This window comes from Scleropages formosus, chromosome 21 (genome assembly GCF_900964775.1).
Source record: "Scleropages formosus chromosome 21, fSclFor1.1, whole genome shotgun sequence".
In the NCBI taxonomy this organism is placed as follows: domain Eukaryota; kingdom Metazoa; phylum Chordata; class Actinopteri; order Osteoglossiformes; family Osteoglossidae; genus Scleropages; species Scleropages formosus.
This window is the reverse complement of record NC_041826.1, coordinates 23,977,051-24,003,611: the sequence shown is the minus strand read 5'-3', so window position 1 is coordinate 24,003,611 and position 26,561 is coordinate 23,977,051. Positions and strand designations below refer to the sequence as shown.

The window sequence follows — 26,561 nt, the reverse complement described above, 5'->3', positions numbered from 1 at the left end:
GTCTTACATTTCACCTCTTCCAGACTCACTTTGCCCATCATCTCAAGTTTGTGTAAGGTGTAAATGTTCATGCACCATAACTTTAAGATCATGTCCGGATAAATCTTTACACAGCTACTCCTGTAATGTAACATAAATGTTTATATGTATCTTTTAAAAAGAAGATTACTACTAGGCAGGTGATCAGGAATCGTCGATATTCTGGTGAAGTTTTCTGCAGCTACTCGTGTGATGAACGTTGGTTGGTTCATTTGGTGGAAAGAAAGAAAAGAAAAGTGCACTTAAGAATCACATGATGTCTGCATCTGTCTAACTTACTTAGATTCTAAGTGTCTCTTTCTGCTCATGTAATGAACACACATTGATTGTATTTTCTGTGAGATGTTCGCCACTTCGGAGAAAAGCGCCTGATAAATGAAAACAATGTATGTAAATATACAAATGATTATTTTAAACATTTGCGTGGCCGCGCCGCTTTTTTCCTGCCTGTTAGAGCAGCCGCAAGGGGACGGTGTGTGTTTCCCTATCTATCTATCCGTGCGTGCGCGCGCGCGTCACTCTCTCTCTCTCTCTCTCTCTCTCTCGCGGAGGATGAAGCCCGTTGCGAAACCGCTGCGCTGCTCCAGGCGCGAGGCGACGCCGCGTTAGTCGCGCGCTCCCATTCCCCCCCCCCCCAAGTCAGTCAATCGATCAATCCATCAATCCAGGCGGCGTCGGACTAGACATCCAGCGTGATGTGGGGCTCGTAGAGCGCAGACTTTTCTCGAGCGACAGCGACCGACTCTCCGTTCGCGTCGCGATCATCATGTCGTCGGCGAAGATCGAGAGTAAGAGCGGTAAGTAGCAGAGGGTTCTGGGTTCGAGAGCGCGCGCCGCACCCACCGCGCCGGATACGTACCGCGTCGTGTGTAACTCACTGACACTTGAGTTGAGTGTACGAGTGTGTGTGTGTGTGTAAGTGCTTGGGCTCGGGCTCGGGCTCGGGCTCCACTCCGTACCGGTACGCTCTCAATGTACAGTAACGGAAAGAGTAAAAAACAGAGTAAACTAAGACCCGAAGCGCCAGGCTGAGGCTCCGTTACTTTGTTGTAACACGTTTGTTTTCTCGCTTCTTCCTTCCTTCCTTCCATCCATCATCGCTGGCAGCAGCATCGCCGCGAAAAGCAAACTGTGCTTCTGAGTGCAACTCAAACTCCTTGTTTTTGTCGAAACGGATCTTAGAAAATAGAGAGAAAAAGCGAAACGTGTCGAACAGAATTTGTACAACACGGTGTGGCTGGGGGGGTAAAAAAGCCCGTCGTACCTGTGCGTGTGTATGTGTGTGACTGTTAATATTTGTGTATATGATGATCATCATCATGTATCTATCTACGTGTGTGTGTGTGTGTGTGTACATGATGATGATGCGTGTATATCGACGACACACAGCGGAGGCGCTAAGTTAGTGGCGCGGAAAGCAGAAGGAAGCGCCGAGAATCGGGGAATTCCGCGTGCGCCGCTTCTCCTCTTCATCCTTTTATTCTTCCTCTTCGTCCTCTTCTCCTCCTCCTCTTCATCCTCATCTTCTCCATCTTCCTCCTCTTCTTCATCTGCATCTTCATCCTCTTCCTCCTCCTCCTCTTCATCATCCCCTTGATCCTCCCCTCCTCCTTCCTCCTCCGATACAGCGATGCCCACGGGAAAGTAGAGAGACGGCGAATGTGACGCGATGGACACTGACCGGTTCAGAGCCCGACACGGGGCCAGAGCAAGAGCAACAAAACAGGGTACGGGTAGAGTGGTAAACGGCAGTAAATGCTGTACTGCGCTAGTAGTGCACTTCCCTAGGGAGGTGTGCAGGAGCCTGTGTGAGGAGTCGGGGCACAGAGGAGGCGAAAGCGAAACGGGCGTAAAGACGCCAACGGCTGCGCTTGGTGACGCTCGCTATAAATACGTGACTTAAGGCCATGAAAGTGCTGTGCTGCCCGAGCAAATTCGGAACTGCATTGTGATTATGGATACGTGTTATGATGTGCGCTTCGGAGGCCAATAAGGGTCACGGCCAGAAGCATATAGATATTTTTGTCCGGAGCGGCAGTGGAACAACAACAGCAACAACACCGTTCGCCTCCTGATCCACTGTTTACCCTTGAAGTAGTTCTTTCGCTCTTGTGGAGAAATCAGCGGGACACGTCGATGGACAAAGTCACCTAAACCCAGCATGGACTCGTGGGACAGAGCGGAGGAACCCAGCTTTGCGTTGGAAATATCGTGTTGGCTGAGCTGTTTTCTGCGCCGTGCCCAGTTTGCGCTCCTTCTTCACACCTCGTCCCGCGTGTCCCGACGGCCCTTCCTCCTCGCTCTGCCCATGGGCGTCCTCGTGTGCTCGACAGGAAGGCGTTGGCACCGTTCCTCTCGCTGCTGCTCCTATGACCTCACAGTGAAAGCGCTCGTATGCGTTACCGGCACTGCTACTCCGTGCTCCGACAGGCCCTATTTTGGAAGTGATCACCGTGTGCCAGCTGGAAGCCTTCTCCTTTGTGAAATCGAACCCTTCGCCTGCTTTGTTTCTCAGTGTCCGCTTTGGTTTTTCGATCCGCAAACGCAGTTGCGATGCTGAGAAAAAGGGGCCAAAGCCCAGAGCTTTGATGATACGCTTGAGCTGGCGGCTGCGGAATCTGTGAACGTGGTCAGTTGGATGATTTAAAAAAGTAAGAAATCACTCCAGCTCAGCTTTATTGATCTCCACCAGCACCTAGTTGTGGAGCGTGAAAGTCACGTCTCTCCTAAAGCCGCTGGGCCGTTTCCACAAGATGTTCCACATGTCAGCAAAGACGTGCGTTTCTGGATTCACACCAGTCAGCCAAGGCAGTGCTTCAGAGAGTGTACCGTGGTGAAGGTCTCGCCCCTGTGTAAAGCTGAGGTACAGGTACACGGGTAAACATACACAGCCATTGTTTACTATACTGGCAGATCAAGTCCCAGCTCGGTACTTCTGATGGCTCAATATTGACATTATTCTGCGTGGAGCGTCACCACGCTTATCGTTGCCTTGGAAACGGTTGTCTCCGCATTTCAGAGCTCATCTGTAATTTGACCGACACGTCTCCGATAGGGTGGCCTATGCTGGGCATGTAGTGAAGGAAAGTCTATTCGGCGTCTCGAACGCTGGCACTCCTTCGGCTGCATCTCTTGCTCTACCGTGGTAAAGGCACCATTGTGTCGCTTTCAAATTGCGTCCCCTCACTGCCCCCCCCGGGACAAGCGGCTTCAGCCAGTGTGCGTGCGCGAGGGATCGGCCTGTTTCCAAGAGGGGCTCCAGACCCCAGCTGTGGGCGACCGGTTTTCGATGACTGGAGGACGAAAAGTGAACGAGAACGCCGTGCTCACACAGCACCTGGATAATAACTCACAGACCCTGTGCTGTGTGCTCATCAATATTTGTCGTGTTTGTTTCGCTGTGCCCTTTCAGGGTGGGATGGGTGTGGGGGGTGCGACCCAGCTCATGTCATTTCCGGCACATGCGTTAATCGTTGAGTCGGTGTAAGTGGACGCGGTGAGCGAGTGGAGGCGCTCGGGATGTGTACGTACACTGGGAAGAGCCGCTGAAAGCAGAAGCGGAGCGAGACGAGGCCTCTAGGTGACCGTAAAGGAGGAAGTCGCTCCGAAAGTGTGACCGGGGCGTTCCTTTTCAGATATGTCACCGTGTACATCACCGTTTACTACGTGTCATGGGAACCGTTCCCTTCCATTCGCTTCAGTGTATTTTTGTGGAGCTCTTCTCACACAGAGACACAGAGCACTGAACCGAGGATCAGAGACACAGTACAAATAGCAGGTTGGCTGTACAGTAAATTACTGCAGTAAATATGTTATTGTTAAAGTAACCCAACTGGTCACAGAGGAGAGTAACAAAAAAACTCCCAACTCAAAGGGAAGGGAGAAAAAAATATCATGGGGGGGGGGGGGTCCAAGAACCAGTGGCTGCCACCCCCGGCACCCCCCTGGGCATTCTAGATTTAAAAAAAGACTTGGTCAATTTACAGCTGCTTACACCATTGTCGCTACATGCCAATCATTCACTCTGAGACTTGAGATGATTTAAAGGGTGGCTTGGAAGGTGATGAGTGAACATGGTCTCCATGGTCTCACTATCTGTAGAGCTAACGCTCCACAGCGCCTCTCCTTTGTGAGAAATATTTAACGGAAAAGAAATAATAAACCTATATTAGAGCTCTGAGGCATTACAAATACTTGGGTCAAATGTGTTAATGTGCGGTAAATTACGCTTTTTACTGTGGTTTTGTAATGGTTTTGCTGCATTTTGTTGCTGCTCAGCTTTAGTGGCTGTGAAACAGCCTGCAGCCACTGCTTTGTCTTCATTAGTAATAAACGTATCCATTTACAGCAGAAATATGCAAATAATGTCCCGTCCAGGATGTACCCTCCTTCTGGGATAGGCTCCCGATCACCGCGACCCTGCTGAGGACAGGCGGTCATTGAGGTCCATCGGATGGATATGCAAATAAATATAGAGGAAATGAGTTATTTCTGTAAATGCTAACATAGCAGAGAACTTGTGCTGGGAAAGACCTTCTCTTTTTGTGATGACTGATGAAGAAGAGCTTCCGCACAAAGGTGAGTGACGGCCACTGAGGTCAGGAAGAGGAGCCCCAGGTTCATGTTCAAAATGATTCCTGGTCTTTCGGACACCTTCTGTTTCATTACACACTCCCTGCAGGGCACCTCAACGCATCGTCGCTCACGTGACCCGAGGTCGCTGGGCCTTTTGGGCCGTCCGTCCGTCCGTCCGTAGATACTCGTTACCAAGGGCAGCCTTGCGAGATGCACTCCGCTCCTCCTGCGCTCCAGGAGGATTATTGATCAGTAATCAATGAATAAACTGGAAAAGTAACAGCGAAAGACAAGCTACACACAGGTTTTCAGGGAGTTTTTTTTATTTCAAGGGCAAAGGTGTGTGAACGGTGTGTGTTTGTGAATCTGGTCCTGCCGGCCTGCGCCTGTGCCGAGTGCTGCGAGCAGCATGCTCCCACAGGCATCCTTCGCACCCTTTTACGGTAGGAGCTGGAGACAACGCCCAGTCTGGGGTGCCTGCCCTCATCCAGAGGTGCCTCCCCTCTGCTCTGCGTGTACGTGCGCCTTTGGCTCAGGCCTGTGCAGCGATGGAGGTGAATCATCCAGGCCAGTGGGTGGTACAACTGCTTAACAGTAGCTGGGGGAGGTTTATCAGACATGGCTTCAACCCCACTCTGTGTGGTCTGCATGTTCTTTCTGTGTCTGTGGGGGGTTTTCCCAAAGACATTAGGGTAACTCTGAATTGCCCGGAGTTTGTGTGTGTGTGTGTGTGTGTGTTACATTCCTCTGCTCTACAAATGGGTGAATGACTGATGAACACTAGTATATAAGGTAAACTGTACTACAGTATGTGCATAAATTCCACATGTAAACATCTTACACTTTTTCACTACGCTGTTCAAAAAGTATTCAGTTTATCCTGTTTATTTAGTATTAAATAAAAGCTCATAATGGGCTCAGCAGGTGGCGTATTGGCTGCAGTATCACCTGTAGTACCTGTGACTTCAGTACTTACCCCAAAGTGCCCCAGTAAAAATAGCCCAGTTAAAATGGTAAATCACTGTAAAGTAGCTAAATGATGTGCAAAAATAAAAATACAGAATTATGATAAATTAATTCTCTTCCTGGATCGGGGCCTTGTCGTGGTGGAAGGGCTTGCGTGATCTAGGGATCTCCAGAGCTGTATTGTCGGGAGCAGTATGCTCCTTTTAGGGTCTCCTATAGCAAACAGGTCTGGAGTGAAGATCCAGACTAACGCGATTTGAAAAACCCCTATGGCAATTGTAAACAAGAGAACGTTTACCCTGTCCGCAATAGGCTCACCGGGACCTACCCCTGGAGCCAGGCCGGGGGGTAGTGTTCTTTGGTGAGCACATGGTGGCTGGGCAGCCCACGTAACCAGCTGAGCTCAGCTCGAAAAGGCAACTTGGGAGGGTCATGGGGGGCCATGTGGGCCCACCACCCGCAAGGTCCAACATGGGGGTTGGGTGCAATGCTTTTCAGGCAGCAGGAGGAGGCAGGGTGGCACATGGCTTTGTGGCCCCTCGTGGCAGAAACTGGCTCTTGGCACATGGAATGTAACCTCACTGGAAGGAAGGATCCAGAACTAGTGTGGGAGGTGGAGAGATACCAACTAGATATAGTTGGGCTCACCTCCACTTACAGTGTTGACTCTGGAACCAAACTCATCAATAAGGGGTGGTCTCTTTCCTACTCAGGAGTTGCACAGGGTGAGAGGCGCTGTGAGGTGTGGGGATACTCACAAGCCCCCAGCTGGCTGCATGCAGTTGGAGTTTACCCTGGTTGACAAGAGGCTCGCCTTAATGTGACTTAAGGTTACAGAGAGGAAAACCTTGACTGTTGTGTGTGCTTATGCACCAAACAGCAGTTCAGAGTATTCAGTCTTCTTGGAGAGAGTGGGTGGGGTTCTGGACAGGGCCCCTCCTACAGACTCCATAGTCCTGCTAGGGGACTTCAATGCTCACTTTGGCAGTGACTGGGAAATCTGGAGAGGGGTGACTGGGAAGAACAGCCTGCCCGATCTAAACCCGAAGGGTTAAATGTTATTGGACTTCTGTGCTAGCCATGGTTTGTCCATAACAAACACCATGTTCGAACACAAGGATGCTCATAAGTGTACTTGGTACTAGAGCTCCTTAGGCCAAAGATCAATTATTGACTTTGTAGTCGTTTCTTCTGACTTGAGGCCACATGTTCTGGACATTCGGGTGAAGAGAGGTGCTGAGCTGTCAACTGATTACCATCTGGTGGTGAGTTGGAACAGATGGTGGGGAAAACTGATAGACAGACCCGGTAGACCCAAGCGTATAGTGAGGGTGTGCTGGGAACGACTGTCAGAGGACCCTGTCTGGAATGATTTTAACTCACACCTCCGGGAGAGCTTCTCCCATGTCCCCGGAGGAGGTAGGGGACATGGAGTCTGAATGGACCCTGTTCAAAACCTCCATTGTGGAAGCAGCCAAGCACAGCTGTGGCCAAAAGCTTGTCGGTGCCAATCACGGCGGCAACCCAAGATCCCGCTGGTGGACACTGGTGGTGAGGAATGCCGTCAAGCTGGAGAAGGAGACCTTTAGGGCCTGGTTGGCTCTGGGGATTTCTGACTCAGTATACTGGCAAGCAAAAAAGGTGGCAGCAGCTACAGTTGCAGAAGAAAAATCCAGAGCATGGGTGGAGTTTGGAGAGGCTAGGGAAAATGACTTTCGGTTGGCCTCAAAGAGGTTCTGGAGAACCATCCGGCGGCTCAGGAGGGGTCAGAGGAGCTTTGCTCAAGCTGTCCTCAGCAAAAGTGGAGAAACTCTGACCTCAAATGAGGACATTGTCTGGAGGTGGAAGCAGCACTTTGAGGAACTGCTAAACCCGAGAGATATGCCTCCCTTACAGGAGTCAGGGCCAGAGGCATCCGAGTTATCAGAGTCCATTTCCCTGGTGGAAGTCACTGAGGTAGTTGGAAAGCTCCACAGTGGCAAAGTACCAGGGGTGAATGAGATTTGCCTGGACCTGCTTAAAGCCCTGGATGTTGTGGGGCTCTCATGGCTGACACGCCTTTGCAAGTTGCATGGACCTCGGGGACAGTGCCCTTGGATTGGCAAACTGGGGTGGTGGTCCCTATCTTTAAGAAAGGGGACCGGAGAGTGTATGCCAACTATCGGGGTACCACACTTCTCAGCCTCCCTGGAAAAATCTATGCTGGGGTGCTGGAGAGGAGGCTCCGGCCGATAGTTGAACCTTGGATTGAAGGAGGAACAATGCGGATTCCGTCCTGGCCATGGAACAGTGGACCAGCTTTTTACCCTTTCACAGATAACTGAGGGGACATGGGAGTTCGCTAATCCAGTGTACATGTGTTTTGTGGACTTAGAGAAGGCCAATAACCATGTTCCCCGAGAAATTCTGTGGGAGGTGCTTAGGGAGTATGGAGCGTCAGGTCAGCTATTGTGGGCCATTCGGTCTCTGTACACGCGGAGCGAGAGTTGTGTCCGCATACTCGGCATTAAGTCAAGCTCCTTGAATGTGAGTGTTGCAAGGTTGTGCCTTGTCCCCACTCCTGTTTGTGGTGACCTATGGTCATGAACTCTGGGTAATGACTGAAAGGATAAGATCGCGGATACAAGGGGCTGAAATAAGTTTTCTCCGCAGGATGCTGGGACTCGCTCTCCGTGACAGGGTGAGGAGTTCCGACATCCGGGAGGAACTCAGAGTAGAGCCGCTACTCCTCCGCATTAAGAGGAGCCAGTTGAGGTGGTTCGGGCATCTGGTAAGGATGCACCCTGGGCGCCTCCCTTTGGAGGTATACTGGGCACGGCCAACTGGGACGAGGCCCCGAGGTTGGCCCAGGACCCGCTGGAGGGATTATATCTCCCAGTTGACCTGGGAGCGGCTGGGGATCCCTGGGTTGAGCTGGGGGAAGTTGTGAGAGACAGGGACGTCTGGACCTCTCTGCTCTCCCTCTTGTCACCACGACCCTAGAAGGGCAAGTGGGCATGAAAATAGATGGATGGATGGATTAAGTAATTATCAGTATTAACGTATTAAAGTATTTACTCGTTACCTACACAACGATGCACAGCCTAGAAGGCCAACACTCATACTTTAAGTGATAACCACATGAAAAAATGATTTTGTCATCAGAAAGTGCTTGAAAAATCATGTACTGAATACCAGAATCTCCTTTTTTGTGCCTCATGTTTCCAAAATGTTCTTGAAATAGTCATTGTGTAACAAAGAGCTCTTTTTAAAACCCCACTGACGCTGGAGTATTTTATATGCTTTTGCGATCTCAAACATTCCTGTCACTTTGCAAACGTTGGGCGATTTTACTGTTGTTCGTATCTGAGCGTTGAGGGTACGTGCAGAAATAATAATAAAAAAAAGAGGAATTGCTGAAGGCGGGCGGACGTACTGTATGTCGAGTGTCGATTCTGGACTTGGTCCCCTGTGTGCTTTATAAACACTGCCCCTAGTGGCAGGTGTGTGATGCACTGGTATTATTGCTGCGGTCACTTTCTTTCTCCAGTTGTGAATGCACTGCATCTACTAGATTAGGAGCCAAAGGGCCCTGCAATGGATTGGGCGGGGTCACTTTCTGTATCCAGACCAGTCCAGGAGCTGCTGGTGTTGAGCTGAAGTGGGTGCTGATACTGATTCCAGGCCGAAGGGGGGTGAGCACTGCTGGGGACTGAGCTGCTGCGGCGCCGCTGAACAACGTGCAGAAACAATAGAGCGAGAGCTGCGACGGAAGTGTTTATTTAGCGGGCGAGAAAACCACTAAACTTTTGCAGTGACTCAGCCTCTTTTCTTATACTCATTGCCCTTGTCACTCAGAAAAGGGTTTAAGGCAAACCCAACGTTGGTTCTACTGGAAGGCATGCATATGGATATGAATTGGTCTCGCCAATATAGATATACACTTTCCATAATTTCCATGATGACCAAAGTGACCAGCACTCCTAATAAAAATTTGTTCTCCGAAGAAGCCGTCTAAACATTACGGAATAACTTTGTTTAAACTCTTATCTTCACAGCACTCACTGTGTCCAGCTGCTGTGGGGAGACATCTGTGTGTGTGTGTGTGTGTGTGTGAGAGAGAGAGAGAGAGAGAGAGAGACTGTGTGCATGTGAGAGAGAGCGAGCGCTTGCGAGTTTGCTTGACTAAGCCGGATGTTGATGTGTACACGTGTCCACTACCGCTTCGCTGCAGCAAATGTGTGTGTGAGTGTGAGCTTAAAGAATGCGCAAGTGCCTGGAGCACTGACTTGTAACCAGGTGTGTGTGAGCAATAAACCCTTTGATCGTACAGTGGTGGAGAGCTTTGCTAATGTGGTGCTTTTCACTGTAACCAACATGTGGACATGTGATTGTGGACAGGAAAGGGTCCAGTGGGTCTGGTGGTTCTGAGGCTCTTCAGTGCCTGGGAATGGTCTCTTCAGGGCATAGTGTTGTCTGAGTGTGTTCAGTGTATAAAGTGTGTATAGTGATGACTTCTCACATCGGAGTGGACGTTCTGGCTGGGTGTCCAAAAAATCCAGTTCTGTCCAGCTGGAGGTGGTGCTCCGTGGACTCAAGCAAGGAGATCTGGTCGTCCTTCTTCCGAGCTGCTGAAAAGAGTTCATTTGGAAACACTTTGAATTGATTGTTTTGTATTCAAGTTAATTTAACTTGGCCACATGAGCCAAACCTTGAAACTTTCATGAAACATGTTCTAATAAAAGAGGAGCGGTCAGTCAGTGAGGTTCCTCCCGCTGTGTCCGGAGAGGGTCGCTTTGGTAGCAGGTCAAACCCTCCTTTCCTTTCCCCAGCCCAGGGTTATTATGAGTAATTACACTCATAGAGACCACCCATGTGGTTTTCATGGTAAGAGAGGGTGTGGTTTACAGTTGCGTACATGTCTTTGGACTGAGAACATTGAAGGTTCAGCAAACTCGCATTATATAGCAGAGATCTCTGCTATATAATGCGATAATTTGCTGAAATAAGAGGGCTACTTTAAAATAAGTGGTGACTCAGTTTCAAAGTTAGGGGGAAGTTGTAGGCAAAGTCTAGAGAAAAGGCCAATAGCAAAAATTTGAAAGGCGCTAAACGTAAGTTGTGTGGGTCATATGTGCAGCGAAGACTCATCTGCTTTCCTCCTCTTTCCCCAAGATTCCCATCGTTCCCATCTCTCCTCATTCACCACGAAGCTTAAGGTCAAGTTCCACTCGCCGAAAACCAAGCGGTCGCCTTCACAGAAAATTGCTAAACCTCAGACGGACCATGGGGAGAAGACGCCAGAGAAACTTGTTAAAAAGGTCTGTTGATCAAAGAGTTTCTCCACATTTTCTGTATTTCTGCTGCTTTATGTAGTAAAACACATTTTTCTTGGTTTGTAGTTATTTGTTATGGAGTGTTTATTATTCATATACTGTTCTCGCATTTGTCCTCTGTTGGCCCTGGGATCCACTGTGCAATGATATTGATATTGATTATTGATAAAATGATAGTGCAGATATTAGAGTATCTAGTAAAAGTTGCAAATGCAGAGAACTTGTGCTGGAAAAAAATTTGGGAAAATATGTACTTTCCACTCAGGCAGGTCCTGTGTATCTACATTTGGAAAATTGGTAGCATCTCAAATTCTTTGTACCACATTTCTTGACTGCATGGTGCTCCATTGCCTTTGCTTTTCTAATCACTTGTCTTGTGAAGGTGCATTAGGACGTGTTAGAAACTAACAACCTGAATGTACCCAGCCTTGTGGTGGTCTGTGGTACTTTCTCAAACCAGTTTTGAAGAAGCTGACTGCATGCATGTCACACTAAAATATAGACTTTCAAATGAGCACGGCTAGAAGAAAAGATGTAGGAATACAGTGGCACAGCAGGGAATGCCAGTGCTTCACAGTTCCTACATCTTCACATGAGTGGTTGCTATGAGTCAGCTTTGACTTGATAGCACATCCATCCATCCATCCATCCATCCATACATCTATGCATCCATCCATCAGAAGATAATGTAAAATGCAATCCCCAAAATTAGACACCCCTACAGCACAGTGTCCAATAGAGATGCACATTGAATTACGTTGGGTTTCTTCATTCAGCATTTAATGTCACACCGATGATCTTTTGCAGAACTTAAGCCATTTGGAGGAGCAGGAGAAGGAGGTGGTCAGCACACTCCATTACTTCAAGATAATTGCGGACAAGATGGTGGTGGACCAGAAGGTTCTGGAGATGCTGCCAGGTTCAGCGAGCAAAGTTCTTGAGGCTGTCCTCCCTCTCGTTCATGTGGATTCAAAGATGCAGCAGAGGTGTGTCAGCTTAGTGTGGGAAGGAGAGGAACAGGACAACACAATAATGGTCCAGTCCTGCTGCCCTCCACTGTCGGAGTCTTGCAAGTCCAGTGCTGTGGGGTGTTGGTGGAAGTACTGCTAGAGTGCTGGTTGAGGGGGTAGTAGTGACGGAGTGGGCAAGGTTTGCTTCTGCTGGGTATGATGGTGTCCTCACACAAGCTGATGGATTCTGTCACCCAGTCTTCCAGTCCATCAATGTCCTCTCACTTGAGAGTCCAAGTCAGTGGTCTCAAAGCAGTCCCTCAGAGCTTCATCAGCCTTAGATGGCATGTCATCATTCTTCCTCTGGTTGCCTCCTGCTAATGTACAATGGACTTAAACATTGGTTTGAGGTAAAGCAGTTTGTGGTTTCATCTGACATGTGGGGATAATTTATCCATAAAAGAGAAAGGCCTTGTTGGATGTCTTGACTATGGAAAGAAAAGAAAGGGGTTGCGGAGACTTTGCTGATGGTGGAGGGAGGAGCTACTGAAATATTCTTTCAAAGTTTTGTGAAAGAATGCCCTCCTTATCAAGCTAGTTGCCCTTTCTATGAACTTTTATGATGCCCCACTGCTGGTGTGAGCTTAAAAAGTTGGCGTTTTAAAACTTTCACCAGCACAATTTATTCAGTTTCAGTATTTTCAGTGCTACACAGAAACAGTAGCATAAGGCCAGTTTTTAGCAGCATACTTGCAAGCTGTTTAAGGAATATATGCTTGGAGTTGCTGTAATTTCAGTGGAATGTTTTTAATGTGATTTCCATGTGTGATGATTTTGCTGAACATATTACTCGAAGATGATTAATTAAGACATAAGGTGAGTTAAGCCCTGAACATGCAGGGATTGACCAGCATCAAGAAAGAGAATCACATGTGAAGGAGCACAATAACTTACAAGAAACTCTTATAATAACCATAAAATATCAGTGCTGTGAAAACCACTTTTTTCTATTGTTTGTTTGGGCTGCTGACATGTACATGTGTAGTAAGTGAAGTTGGACTCTCTCTCGACTGTGCAGTTCAGCCGTGACCTCAAGCCAAAGCCGTGTGTATCAGAGCCTGGCCAACCTCATCCGCTGGTCTGACACGGTGATGATTAACAGTGTCACTCTGGAGGACAAGGAGTCTGTGACATCAGTTAAAACTCTGATAAAGGCAGTGCTGGACAGCGTGAAGGTAATGGCGCAGTGTCGTCAACCTTTTATTTATTCCGTATATAATGAAAATGATCAGAGTGAGAAAGCCTCGGTATTTCACTTTGTCACGTTTATAACACAGGGCAGGTGGAGAACGCATGTAGCAGGAATGCCTCCGTGTTTTGCTTGTGCCAGAAGAAGTGTTTAGTGTTCAACATCCCTGGAACACCAGGCGCAGTCATTGCTTGCAGGATCATGCTGACGCATTCCTGTACTGTCTTGTCGTTGCATGTATGCCCCAATCTGACCCACTGTTTACAGGACCTGGTGAAACTTCTAATGGAGAAGAAGGAGCACCCATCACCTGTCAGTGCAACACCACCTATCCCCAAGTCAGGAAGGTGAGCGACAGGAAGAGTCAAAAAGTCACAGACTGGGCAGTGTGGCAGTTGGCATGTACTGGTTTGACCTGGATTGGCTCTTTCTGCCAATTTACTGTGGTTACTGTACTTCAGCACATGTTTCTCACTTGAAAGGAAAGCCCTGCTGACAAAATTCCTTTACTTCACCCACCCTGTCCCCCAGGGTTAATGCAGAGGCGTGTCTCTATGAGACTAAGAAGGAGACCCTAACCACGTCTACTGAGAACCAGAGCAAGACCAAGCACGTTGAGGTCCTAACAGACAAAGCAGATGAGGAAATGGCACCACCCAAACCGCCCCTCCCTACGCTGCAGTTACCTGAAGACAGGTGAGGTCTTTGTGAAAAATTCACATTTCAAACGATACGCTAGTGGTCAGAATGTTCTGAGGGTCTGTTTGCTGGTGAAGGAATCCTACAATCTAAAACAAACACTACTTGTTATAAAGTCATAAATGTCCATTATAATATCCATCATGTATTATTTTTATCCAAAGCAGCTTACACCGTTTGCATATTGATCTGTTTACAATTTAATAATTTATACAGCTCGGTATAATTTTTTTTACTGGAGCAACTCCAGATACCTTGCTCTGGGGGAATTTCAGTGCGGGATATTTCAACCTACATGGGTCCTTTGAATCAAGGAAGCAGCTCGAACCATTACACTATACCACTGTCCCCTAATGTGAAGCTTAATGTTAAAGGCAGATACATAAATTCTGATTTCTTCCAAGCATTCTCACATTTGTTCTCATTTCTACATCCAGTTTAGTAAATAATATTCTTTTACCTGCATTGAAGTGTTTGTTGCAACAAAAGGAGCCTAGTCCTGATAAACTTTAATTATAATATGAATCTTTGCCAAAATATGGTTAGCTGTTATAAGCTGATGCCCTAGAGCTAAACTTCTTTAAGGAAAAAGTGATTATTTCTGCACATTTCCACTTCCATGGTGCAGGCTGGTGGTGGCAGTGTAATGATGTGGAGGTAATTTTCTCAGTGCACATTAGGGTGCATAACACCAAGTGTGCATCATTTGCCACTGTTGCTGACTAGCTGACTTCATGGCCAGGCAACCCTTTTTCGAATGGATACCTCCAAAAAGGTAATGCCCCATGTCAGAATGCATGCATCTTTTTGAGTTGGTTCCAGGAAAATGAAAGTGAGTTCAGTTTCATCCAGTGGCCTGCACAGTCTCCAGATCTCAACCAAGTCGAGCAACTTAGGGATGAGGTTAAATGGAAGGTTTGCATCATGAGCATATGGTTGAGAAATCAGCAGGAACTGCATGTTACTCTCAAATCAGCATGGACTAACATCTATTAGGAGCATTTGCAGCATCTTGTTGAATCCATGCCTAGAAGTCTGGCTAATCTGGAGGCAAAAGGGAGACCTACAGGTATTAGATCAGTGTACCTGATGAAATGGCCACTCAGTATGTGTGTTTACACACTTTTGCCCATAGGTTGTGTACTGAAGCTTTTTCTTCTCACTGAACTGCTTCATTGATCAGATTTACATGAGTGGTTCTATAGTTTACACTTATTCATTTAGCTGACACTTTTCTTCAAAGCAACTTACAATGTTAAGGTTACAATTATTTACCCATTTATACAGCTGGGTAATTTTACTGGAGCAATTTAGAGTACATACCTTGTTCAAGGGTACTGCAGTGGGAGGTGAGGATCAAACCTGTGACCTTTAGATCTAACAGCAGTAGCTCTAACCACTATGCTACCAGCTATCCCTAGTTGGTGGGCAAATTTCTGGCATCACAAAATTATGCTGAGGTTTTCATTGAAATGGTCCTTTTTTGGTTCCCTTTCTACCTAGCCCACCGATTCTGCCTCCCAAACAACGGCATTCGGTCTCCTCGCCCACCAAGATTGTTGTGCTGCCTATTAATCGGGATTTCACAGGATGCAGCCTCCCACTCACCTTCAACAAGCAGGTATGAAAATGTTTATAATCAATTCCATAACAAATTTTCCATAGCAATTTAAACACGCTATACAGTCAACATCCTTGACAAAAGTCAGCTGTACAGTAACGTTATTTTCATGCATACCAGGTTCTATGCAGTATGTTACAGCGTGAGGACATTGCCCTCAGTCCTCTACTCATTACTCTCATGGTGAAATACCATAGTAGCCTTTGATCATTCAACATAAATGACTGAAGTGGTTTAGTGATTAGTGTCATCAAGTAGAGCTGTGTTGACCTCTTGCTGAAGAATGACTGAAATACAAGTGAGAAAAGTGCTTTTAAAGAACTTTGGTGCCCAACCTGCCCATGAGGATGAGAAAGAGGTGAATGTACATGCGCCTTAAATCACGACGAGGTTTTGCCTGATGATGTAGCACTCGGTGTCATAGGGATGGTGTCAGACAAATGGCTGTATTTTTGGAGCACTCTTGAGTAATTTCTCTTTTGTGTTGGTCCCTCGGGATCCACGTGGTTCTGTTCCCAAAATGATGTGATCTCAGGACTGTGGCCTTGACTCCCTGCAGCGGCGTTTCTCCAGCGGCAGCCGTTCCTTGTGTGGGGATTCGCCCCACCTATCCCCTTCCAGCAGCCTTGGGAAGCTCAGTCACTCTGCTGAACATTTGTCCTCCCTGGATCTGGACAGCGGACGGTGGTCTCGCAACACCAGCTCCGAGACAGTAGGTGAGTGTCTGGTAGGATCATCTGGAGGACATTAACATCCCTGAAGCTTCACTGCTAATGCCTAGGTGTCACTGGGTTTACTTTTTTCTTGGAGACATCATGCCAAGTTTGTGTCATATTTCAGAGGCATCTTGTGTCCTTGAAGCCGCGTTGAATAAACACATATTCTGAATTACATTACCGTAGTAGTCTAGGAAAATGGGGGGAAAAAAAAAACTGGCCTGTCTTCTAATGTATTATAATGAGCCTTTGGGCACAGAGCCACAATCCAGTGCTGTCAGGGAACCCAGTCCAGTTGGCATAGTGTGCAGTTTGCTTGGTCTTCAGGAACGAATTAGGTCTGCTTAACGGGGGAATTAAAATTAAAGTCTGACAGATAAATCCGAGTTAAAACTAATACCAGAATTTCTAACAGATGTAGCAAAAATGTTAATTAACCCTACAGTTTCAGCTAAGAAAATGTGCTGTTTGCTGAGGTCTTGTGTGTCCCAGAAGCAAAACCTCACCTGTTTGGAGATAAAACAGCAATGTTATGTTTGAATTTATCTATGTCCACAAGTCTTATGTGTGCAAAGCTTTTAGCTGCACGTGCTGCCATGGAAACTATAACCTGTCTGTTCCGTCTCCAGCACAGTACTATTGATCAGAAGTGTAACGTGCCCTATAACTTGTGTTGTCTCGCATCCTTCCAACAGACTGCATAGAAAACAATGACCCTGACTATGACTTCCTGCACCAGGACCTATCGAGTGAAGACCATCCCTTTGGCATACACATCGGGGGTGGGCTCAGCCCTCTACCGGAGTTCTGTAATGACTCTTCACCCCTGGGTCACGGCCAGTTGGCGCAGCCTTGGACTTGCTCTCCCTCTAGCACGTTCAGCTCGCAGTGTCCTCCAGAGCGATGTCGCTCTCTGGTTCCCGAGGGACCCGACACCAAACCCCCTGCCCTGCCGGAGAAGAAACGACGGAGCACACCTGGACCAATCACCTCTCCCTCCGACAGCCATGCTGCTTACGTGCGACACAAGTCTCAGTATGACAATGTCCCAGAGACAGATGTGCAGCTCATGATTTCCTGCCCTGGCATTATGTCACCGTCGTCCGACAGCAGCCCGTTCACATCAAGCGTTTCTGGAAGTCCGCCCCCTCTCCCTGAGAAGAGAAATCGCCACAGTGAGTATGCTCTAACCCAAGCGATGATGTGATGAGCTCTGCTTGGCTCTTGGCACACGATGCTTTGCTTGATGGCCACCACAACACAGCATCTTCTTCAAGAAGGCCTCAGGGTTTCTCACATGGCTTTTGTCAAACAAGCATCACTTCATGTTGGCCTTTCTCAGACATGCCTTCCGTCTAATCAATGTCCCAAAGAGACCAAACCTAGGTGTAAGTGAAGACATTGGTCCTCACTGGACAGTTTCCTGTTTCTGAAGCTGTCCTCTTAATCTCTTCACTGGTCACTGACCTTCTCATGCAGTATCTCTTTTTTGGAGGGATGACCCAGGCTTGGTGGTGTCACGGTTATATCTTAATTGTGCCTCAAAGCTTTGACAGTCTTTTTTCTAACCTTCCCTAACTTGTCTTCTAACAAGAGGCAAGAAATAATGGGGGGGCGGGGCGAGTATTTTCTGGAGGCACCGTACCACAATGTAACAATTGTTGCGATATTATGATAGAATATGGTCACCCTTAGGGAGAAGCTAGCTACAAGGCTTGCCATTAATTGTTTGGCTTTGGTTGTCTGGTGGATGGCTGTTTTTCATCATACTTATCCTGTCAAGTCTTTTACCTGTCCACGTTTGGAACATACTGGAAAGACAAAAATGAAGGAATGACTAAAGTAGCAAAATGTCGGTGCTATTTCTCTTTATTTTTGAAAAATTTTAGTGTTTTCTAGTAAGAAAACTTTTTCTATCGTGAACAAAGTGAGGCGAGTGGTATTGCATGAAATTGAGCAGTCTTACAAAAAAGCTTCAACATCAAGAAATGACCCAGATCGACAAGATAATGGGGCTGTTGCACTTTACTTTTTACAAGTTTTGGTGTTTTTTAGAGAGAAAACGACTTAGGAGCAAAAAAGCACACGGTGCATCAAATTTATTACATATTTAACGTTAATTTATTCTGCACCTGTCCATTGAATACTCGTTTGATAATCACAATTTAGGGAAATGATTTGTCCTGGACGGGCGGGCAGCCGTTGATGGCGAGCCCTTTTGCCGGACCGAGGTTTTGAAGAGGTTCGCTGTCCTGCTTCTTGTCCACCGAGGTCTGTAGGCCACATGGCCGTGTGTTTCGCCGCTTCTTGTTGTTGCCACTTGGTCCAGGCTCACCGTCTTCTCTTCTCTTGGGTTGGCTTGCGTGCAGTCCAGGCCTACATGCAGTTCGTGGAGGACTATTCCGAGCCCCAGCCTTCCGTCTTCTACCGGACGCCCCTCAGCGACAATATCTACGAGCAGCGCAACAAGCGCCTCCAGGAAGCGTACGGCTTCAGCGATTCCATCTGCAGCAGCGACTCGGTGCTGGAGCTGCACTCCGCCCCTACCCTGCCGCCCAAACAGAAGCAGCTGGTGAGCGAGTCGCCACAAAACCGCAGCTTTTTAAAGACTCCCAAGGCCTCGCCTGCAATCGCACGAATACAACACTCGCGTCGCATCGAGTGCTTTGTCGCGCAACTCGTGAAAACGAGTGGCGGTACGTTCGGCCACGGCGCTCCACCACTACTGCTCTCTGTTCGAATTTGTCCCTCTTGCAATGTGAAAAGGAGCAAGATCCGGAACATTCCGTGCCGCACATTAGTTCCTTTATTATTTGCGGCCGTAGCTTCGGCGGCTGCGCTAAGCGACCAGGCGCTGAAGAGGGCACAAATGACGAGAAACATCTACGCAAAGAACGACGTGATCAGATAAAAATAAGGTGTTTGTTACAGGTGATGGATTTCTACAGCCTTGAATTATCAGAAACCACAGAGAGAAAATAAACGTTTAATGGAATCACACGGGTGCTGCGGCGCAACCGGAAGTGTAACGCAAACACTTCCTGTTGCAGATGAAGTGGCAGCTTTCTTGGTACTGATTCAGAATTTTTCGTAAAACTATTTATAGAGGTGACTGACTTTATGTGACTCATTTGGCCTGATTAAATATTTCTGTAACTCGGCCTTTATTATTTTTGAAGAGTGCACGCTTTCGTTTTTTGCTGACGTGTTGTCAGCACTTGGACGCGTCATATGGAGGATTTTGCATCATGCCATATATGCGACTCGGATAAACTTTTAGTTAAACAGCAGGGAAGTGGCAATATGCACCTATTTTAATACATTTGTTGAAATCATACGTCGCACACTAAAAATGATCAGAGTTGAAAAATGAAATAGTTACATGTATTAAATGTTCCTTCTAAATAAAATTGTATCCTCATCTCTTAAATACACTATATTGTGGAGTCACTGAGGACAGGCGTGGCCACGTTGCGGAGCTCGGGCTCATGTTGACGCTGTGCAAAGCTCCCGTTTTCTCTTTTTTTTCTGTCTGTTGCACTATTTGTTTAGCATCATTAATAAATCACTCTGTAAGTCCACCCTCAGAGCCCTGAGTCAAACACACCCGGCGCGTCACCATATTTTAGTATAACGTGTAATAACTCCTTCCCTTTGACCACAGTGTCATGACATGGAATGTGCACACTAAACTTAACATAAAATATAAACGAAAGCACATACACGTGTATTTTTCTTTAAATTTCACTGGATTTTTTTTATCTTCCCCTACCAAAAATATAGAAAACCTGAAATCCTAACCTTCTGTGGTTAAAGTTCTTTGTATAACGTTGTAGTGTATTTGTAAATAATTAATAGGCATTAATATATAATCATCAAACGCCTCTAAGCAATAGCTGTAATGCCCATGTATGATGTGCACCGCCTGTGCCGAGGGCAATGTTATTAGTAGGTTGCACAAGTTATACACTTGGTAACTAAAACCTATTGTGGCGCGCAGCGCCGTGGGTTTGGATGGGGCGAAGAAGGACGCAAAGGCAGCGTTCATTTACAACGCTTTATTTGAACACCGGCACGCAGGGAGATAATGTTCTCGGTCCAAGGACCCCGTTCCCTCCAGGGCCTGCCCGTCTAGCCAGCCTTCCCAGCCTGCTTAGCGCCCTCAGGCTCTCTTCTCTTTCTCTCCCTGGCAGACGCGATCACCCCCTTGTATTCCCCCTACGTCCCCGAACGCCAACCAATTATAGTAAAACACATTTCCCGTTCAGAACAGTAACGCGGGTCGTTACACTATGTTAATATATAACATATATAGATCAAATATATATATAATAGTATGTTAAATGTATAGCTATGAGTGGTAGCTGTACGAGGAGTTTCTAGATCTAGCAGTGTGTGGAGCAGGAATGAGGAGCGCAAGGTTTATTGACACACCTTAATGTTCTGTGTTGCCCTCAAACTGTTCCATAGCTCGTTTAACATTTTGATCTAGTAAATACTTATATTTCTCGTGTCAATTAACTTGTTTTTGTCCCATAGACTGGATTTCTGTTGCCCAGTGTGTATCGTGGCCAATGTCATACAGCAGCACGTGTCTTTGTTGCCAGGACCCGTCGCAGACCATGGATGATGCACTTCAAGACCCCACGGCACAGAACGTCCCCTCCGGTAGCAAAGAGGCCTCAGACATGCAAAGGTAAGGAAAAATTCATCTGTTGAATTTCATTTCTTGTTGGTGTTGTGCTGGAGCTGGATTACTCTTGTCTTGTCGCAAAGTTCTTGAGGTCTTATCAACAAAAACTTTCCTTCACGCTGGTTGTATGGTTTGCCTTAGAGGTTGGCTCCTTCTACAGGGCAAACTTCACTTCCATTTCTGCTGAAGCCCTGAGTAAATACAGGTAGAAACACGTTACTTTTTTTGTCCCACACCTTCTGGAGCAGGAAACGGCCGTCTACGGATTCTGGGCAAAGTGAGGAGGAGGTCGATGAGCTCTGTCTTGAGGATCACGAGGAGATCCTGTCCCGTATAATGCTAAAGAAGGAGGTACGGCTGCTGCGTCCAACGCTGTCTCACAATAGGAATTTACAGAGATGTGGAGCTTCCACATCTTTGCAGTGTCACTCCAAAGGGTTACTTCAGCCTATGAGGAGAAGCACACATCCACTACTGCCCCCTGTTGGACAGTGGCAATAATAATAATAATAATAATAATAATAATAATAACAATAATAATTAGCAACGGCAAAAAGCAGTGTTGGATTTTGGTCAGATCTGGTTTGACTTTGTTCAACGTTTTGCTGCACCAGCTGCCTTTCCAAAAACAACCTTGCGTTTTCCCACTTTCTTGCACACAGAATGACGACGGTCCAGATGTTCGCGCCGGCTCTGCTGATATTCTGCTAGTTCATGCCACTGAAACTGACCACAAAGGTGTTTTACAGTAGAGTGATCTGCACCCTCCGCTCATGATACAACCTGAATTTACATTCCACTCCTATTAAGTGCCCTGTTAAATTACTTTCCAGAAATGGCACGTAGTTGCATTGCTTAACCCTTATGGTATCGCCTGAGATTTACTGTTGAGAAATCATATCTAAATGCCTGTAATTATTATTAACTCATAATTTTTATGTATAATATACATATATGCATTTATATAATGCAAATTAATCAGTTTTACACAAGATAGTTGAAGCATCACGTCGCATTTAAGATTCCGATATTTGAATTGTGACTTATTGTGCTTTGAGGTATTGTGGAAACTGCCGTTGTTGCACCTCTGTAATGTGGACGATGTGTCTCTGCGTGATATCGTTGTGTTGCGTGTTGTCTTTTCAGATATTGTTTTATTCTGTGAAGCCTTCCTGTCTACCTACAGGACGTTTATAACTCCTGAAGACCTCATAAAAAAGCTACATTATCGATATCCTTTCCGCAGACATGTCATTTACAGGCATTTCTTTGTCTTTTGAGATGATCTTGATGTCACCTGGGGACCGTTACCTGAAGCAGCATTAATCGTTCTCTTCTGGCACGTATTTCTGCAAGATTTATTGTAATGACAGCTGTAATTGAGCAAATGAAATAATCGCAATTATTGTAATTCTGAGAGTCATGGGCTCAGATCAGTGGTCCTTGATCAATATTTAGTTGAAACAAGCAGCAGGGGTTTAGCGCTGAGCGCTGCTCTCTTTGGCCTGAAAAACCCCGGTTTGAAACCCACCTCCTGCTGTTGAATCTTTTATTGCTTGTGACTTGATGGACTGCTGTTTCCCTTGAACCGAAACAGTGGTGCTTTCAGCTGCACTCGAACATTAGTGCTTTTCCAATAAAATCTCTACAGGGAAAAGTCTGGGTCCACAAACAGTAAAAGGTTCATCAGAGAGATACCCCCCAATTTATGGGCTGTGTTTTGCAATAGTACTTTGTAAGAAATATTTTCATTAATGCCATGTTACAGTGAAGTTAAAATTAATTTAAAAGGGCTGAATACTTTAGGTAAAAATACATTGTCTCCAGAAACTCCAGATTGGTGCCCATTACTGGCCAATTTACCCTGTAAACATGTGCAGCGTCCTCACCTTTAGCGATCATGAGCACTTATGAACACCAGACAAGAGCCGTAGACACTGTAGCCGTTTCGCCATTTTTGGATTAAATACTGATTCCGAAAACTTGGAGACGGTGCCTTGTCCTTCACTCCAGGGCACATACTCCACTTTCTGCCACAGCTCAGACACCTTCAAGAGGAGAATCAGTAAGAACACCTTCTTTGTGCTCGTGCGTGTGGTCGATGAGCTCTGGTAAGCGCCACAATATTTTTCACTCTCGGTGTGAATCGGCTGCATTTTTGTCGCTGTCACGTTGCTGCATTTCTCAGTATTTCGCATTTCTGATTCCGTCTTTGTCTCCCCACCCCACCGTCCCGCTGTCGCCCTCCATCGGTGCCCCGACACCAGCCCGATGGAGCTGACGGATGACATCCTCAAACATCTGATGGATCTCGTGTTCCAGCTCGTGTGTTACGGCGAGCTCAGCCTGGCCCGTGTTCTGCGTAAGAACATCCTGGAGAAGATGCAGCAGAAGAAGCAGCTGCGTTATAGCAGCCTTTTCAAACCGCTCTCCGCACGCGGGGTGGCTGCCAGGCGAGTCCGAGCTGGAGTGGGCGGCGTGTCCACGAGATGGTTTCGGGCGTGCCGCTTCCCGTGTTGACATTGCCCCATGTGTTATTGTCACCGCGCGACTCACCGTGTTCATGTTCGTCCTCTTTGTCCTCCTGCGACTCCAGGCCAGGAACTCTGCACGACTTCCGCAGCCACGAGATTGCCGAACAGCTCACCCTCCTGGATGCGGAGCTCTTCTACAAGATAGAGGTTGTGAAATTGCGTATCGGCCGTGACGGCTCAAATGCTGCGGTGTCCCCAAAAAAAACACGTGCGTGAGACTCCGGACTCTCCCCTGTCTGCAGATTCCGGAGGTGTTGCTCTGGGCCAAGGAGCAGAATGAAGAGAAGAGTCCCAATCTGACCGAGTTCACGGAGCACTTTAACAACATGTCCTACTGGTACGCCTCCCGAAGCTTCTCAGACAGCACTGGTTTGCTCTTGCACACGCTCACGTCCTCTAAGTCCAAGGAGGGGCCCGAAAATTCACACTGGAGCAACAGTGTGTTTGTGCTCTTTGCAGGGTGCGCTCCTTAATAATACTCCAGGAGAAGGCCCAGGACAGAGAAAGGCTGGTCCTCAAGTTCATTAAAATCATGAAGGTAAATCTACATGTACAAGATGACCTGGAAAAATAATTACATATTACATCATTTTACATATATATATATAATATTTGTACACAAAATATATTTAAAATATTTTTTAAATATATTTCACATTTTTATTTTGCCTATGCACTTTGTACAAGGTGTGAAAGCTAAAATGCTGCTGGTAAAACAAAATATATTCAGCATATGTCTGGTGGTATGAATTATAACTTATTTATGTAAAAAAATTATAAATATACAGAATTACACCACATCTTAGCACTTCTCATTTTGATTAGAAAATATGCCTCCTTTGCTGGAGAAATCACAAGTCCAAGTCCAGTATTTCCTACATGCTCCTCTTTTTAGTGCTTATTTATGCATTTAGATTTATGCATTATACTTGCTAATACATTCCTGCCAAGTCTGTGCTATTTTTTTTTTTTTTTTTTTAAGGACAGCATTGTGACATTATTTTCATTTTATTGTGTTTTTTCCTCCCCCTCTGTTCAGCACTTAAGAAAGTTAAATAATTTCAACTCGTATTTGGCTATATTGTCTGCCCTGGATTCGGCCCCAATAAGGAGACTGGAATGGCAAAAGCAAACCTCTGAGGTTGGTCATGTTGCACAAGATGATTTTTTGGGATTTGCCCTCTAGGTGATTTAATTAAGTGAGATGTGCTACTAATGTAATAATTAAAAATAATAATATGTAATAATGATAATAATGATCTGGAATATGTTTTTTCCAGGGGCTGGAAGAGTACTGCATGCTGATTGACAGTTCATCCTCTTTTCGGACTTACCGGGCGGCACTGGCAGATGTGGAAGCTCCATGCATTCCCTACCTGTGAGTGAGGCACTGACTCGGCAGGCACTAAACGCTCAACTTCTACACTCCATTCACAGGCAACATTGTCAGCTTACATACATATGGGCACCGTTACTTACAGCGCCCTGAAGAGGAATTTACCACCAATCTTATCTTCTACATTGCATATTTTTATAGTGAATTTGGTCTGACCTTCAACCAAAACATAGTATCTGATAAAGGAAGCCCAAGGAAACAAATAAAGCTAAAAGCATATTTATTTAATAACAGCAGTGCATCACCAAATACCCTTTGTGAAGAAGGAATTCCTCCTCAGTGACAGCTTGTAATAACTGTTTGTGCCACCTTTAGCAGCAGTAGCTGCAGTAAACACTTCTGATGTCTCTTGACCAGGGTCTTACATCACTTGGCAGTCATTGTGGTCCACTTCTCCATGCATAACTCTTCTAGTTAAGCAATATTTTGGGTTTTTTTCATCACGAGCACCTCTTCTCAGGTCTTGCCGCAACACCTCAAATGAGTTCACGTTAGCACTTCGACTAGATCATTACATATTTTTTATTTTACTTGTAGTCATTATGATATTGACTTGCTTGGGACTGGAAATATTTTCTTGCTGCATAACACAGATGTGTTTATTCTCCTATAGTATTTCTTGATATGGAGCAGAAATTATGGTTTCTTCAATGACGGCAAGTCACCCAGGTCCTGAGGGAGCAAAAAAGTCCCCAGCCATTGCACTGCCACCACCATGCATGACCACTGCTTTAACAAATAGCACTGTGGTTTAGTGTGGGTTTAATTGATTTCAAACAGAGTTATTCAACACCCAGTGGTTGTGTGTGGAAAAAAACAATCTTTGATTGAAAGGGCTTGCAAATTTTTTCACAGGGACATTGGGCACTGGATTTTGTTAATGAAACGAAAAAGCTCTAAGCTTTGTTGCTGGGCATTCATTCAGTTTGAATGTCCAAATAAAAATGGATGGATATTACCATTTTATTTCACGTTCTTTTGTTTCATTGTATTACTCACCATCACCGTCATCATCACGTGATGGTCACATGTCAGGTGATATTTCTAGCATAAGGTGCCCTTCTTACATTTCTCCCTCTGTGCTCCACACATGTACAGAGGCCTCATCTTGCAGGACTTGACATTTGTTCACCTGGGGAATCCAGACTTTGTTGATAGGAAGGTGAACTTCTCTAAACGATGGCAGCAGTTCAACATCCTGGACAGCATGCGACGCTTCCAGCAGGTGTAAGTGTCCCGCTTCTCTTCGTGCACAGAGAGTGTTTTAGGGGCTCCTCATAAGACGTCAGCAGTGTAGTTCTTCCGAAACTGGGTCCGCGCTCATTTCCTTGCTCACCCCGTTTACCCTCAGGCACTACGAAATTGACCGCGACGACGACATCATCTCCTTCTTCAACGACTTCAGCGACCACCTTGCGGAGGAGGCCTTGTGGGAACTCTCTCTGAAGATAAAGCCTCGCAATGTCACACGCTGCAGAGTGGAGGCGGAGGATAACGCATAGGAACGAGAACTGTTTTTGCAGACAAAATCCTCAGAGTCACAAAGATATTAAATGTAAACATGTAGCTGTAGCATGAAGACTTATAGATTATATAGATATATTTTGAGCATTTTGTGGACTTTTTTACCTTGGTCATTTTGGACTGTGCCAAGCTGGGCTTGTTGACTTTGGAGAAGAGAAGAGTGGGCGGGAAGCCGTGTTCGAGTGTGTGACCTGGCGACAGCCTGTTTACTGTTCCCAGCACACACACATTGTCTGAAACCACTTGTCCCGAGTGCGGTCACGGCGAATCGGAGCCTAACCCGG

General features: G+C 46.3%; 1 protein-coding gene across 2 annotated transcripts; it reads left to right on the top strand.

Moving 5' to 3' along the window:
- Positions 1 to 599: 599 nt before the first annotated feature.
- Positions 600 to 26,556, top strand: LOC108920197 (rap guanine nucleotide exchange factor 1-like). Of its 2 annotated transcripts, none has more exons than XM_018728784.2 (23): positions 600 to 836; positions 10,735 to 10,880; positions 11,703 to 11,881; positions 12,924 to 13,080; positions 13,362 to 13,441; positions 13,626 to 13,790; positions 15,297 to 15,414; positions 15,974 to 16,130; positions 16,826 to 17,305; positions 18,500 to 18,702; positions 20,738 to 20,826; positions 21,072 to 21,174; positions 21,486 to 21,561; positions 21,970 to 22,054; positions 22,842 to 22,934; positions 23,091 to 23,276; positions 23,420 to 23,504; positions 23,600 to 23,694; positions 23,817 to 23,895; positions 24,397 to 24,498; positions 24,638 to 24,735; positions 25,852 to 25,980; positions 26,105 to 26,556. In XM_018728784.2, exons 1-23 carry the CDS (start codon positions 806 to 808, stop codon positions 26,253 to 26,255), a joined length of 3,087 nt encoding a protein of 1,028 aa, XP_018584300.1. In that variant the 5' UTR covers positions 600 to 805; the 3' UTR covers positions 26,256 to 26,556. The 2 variants fall into 2 exon arrangements, with proteins under 2 accessions (XP_018584300.1, XP_018584299.1); XM_018728783.2 differs by having other exon boundaries at positions 15,950 to 16,130.
- The last annotated feature ends 5 nt before the right edge of the window (positions 26,557 to 26,561 follow it).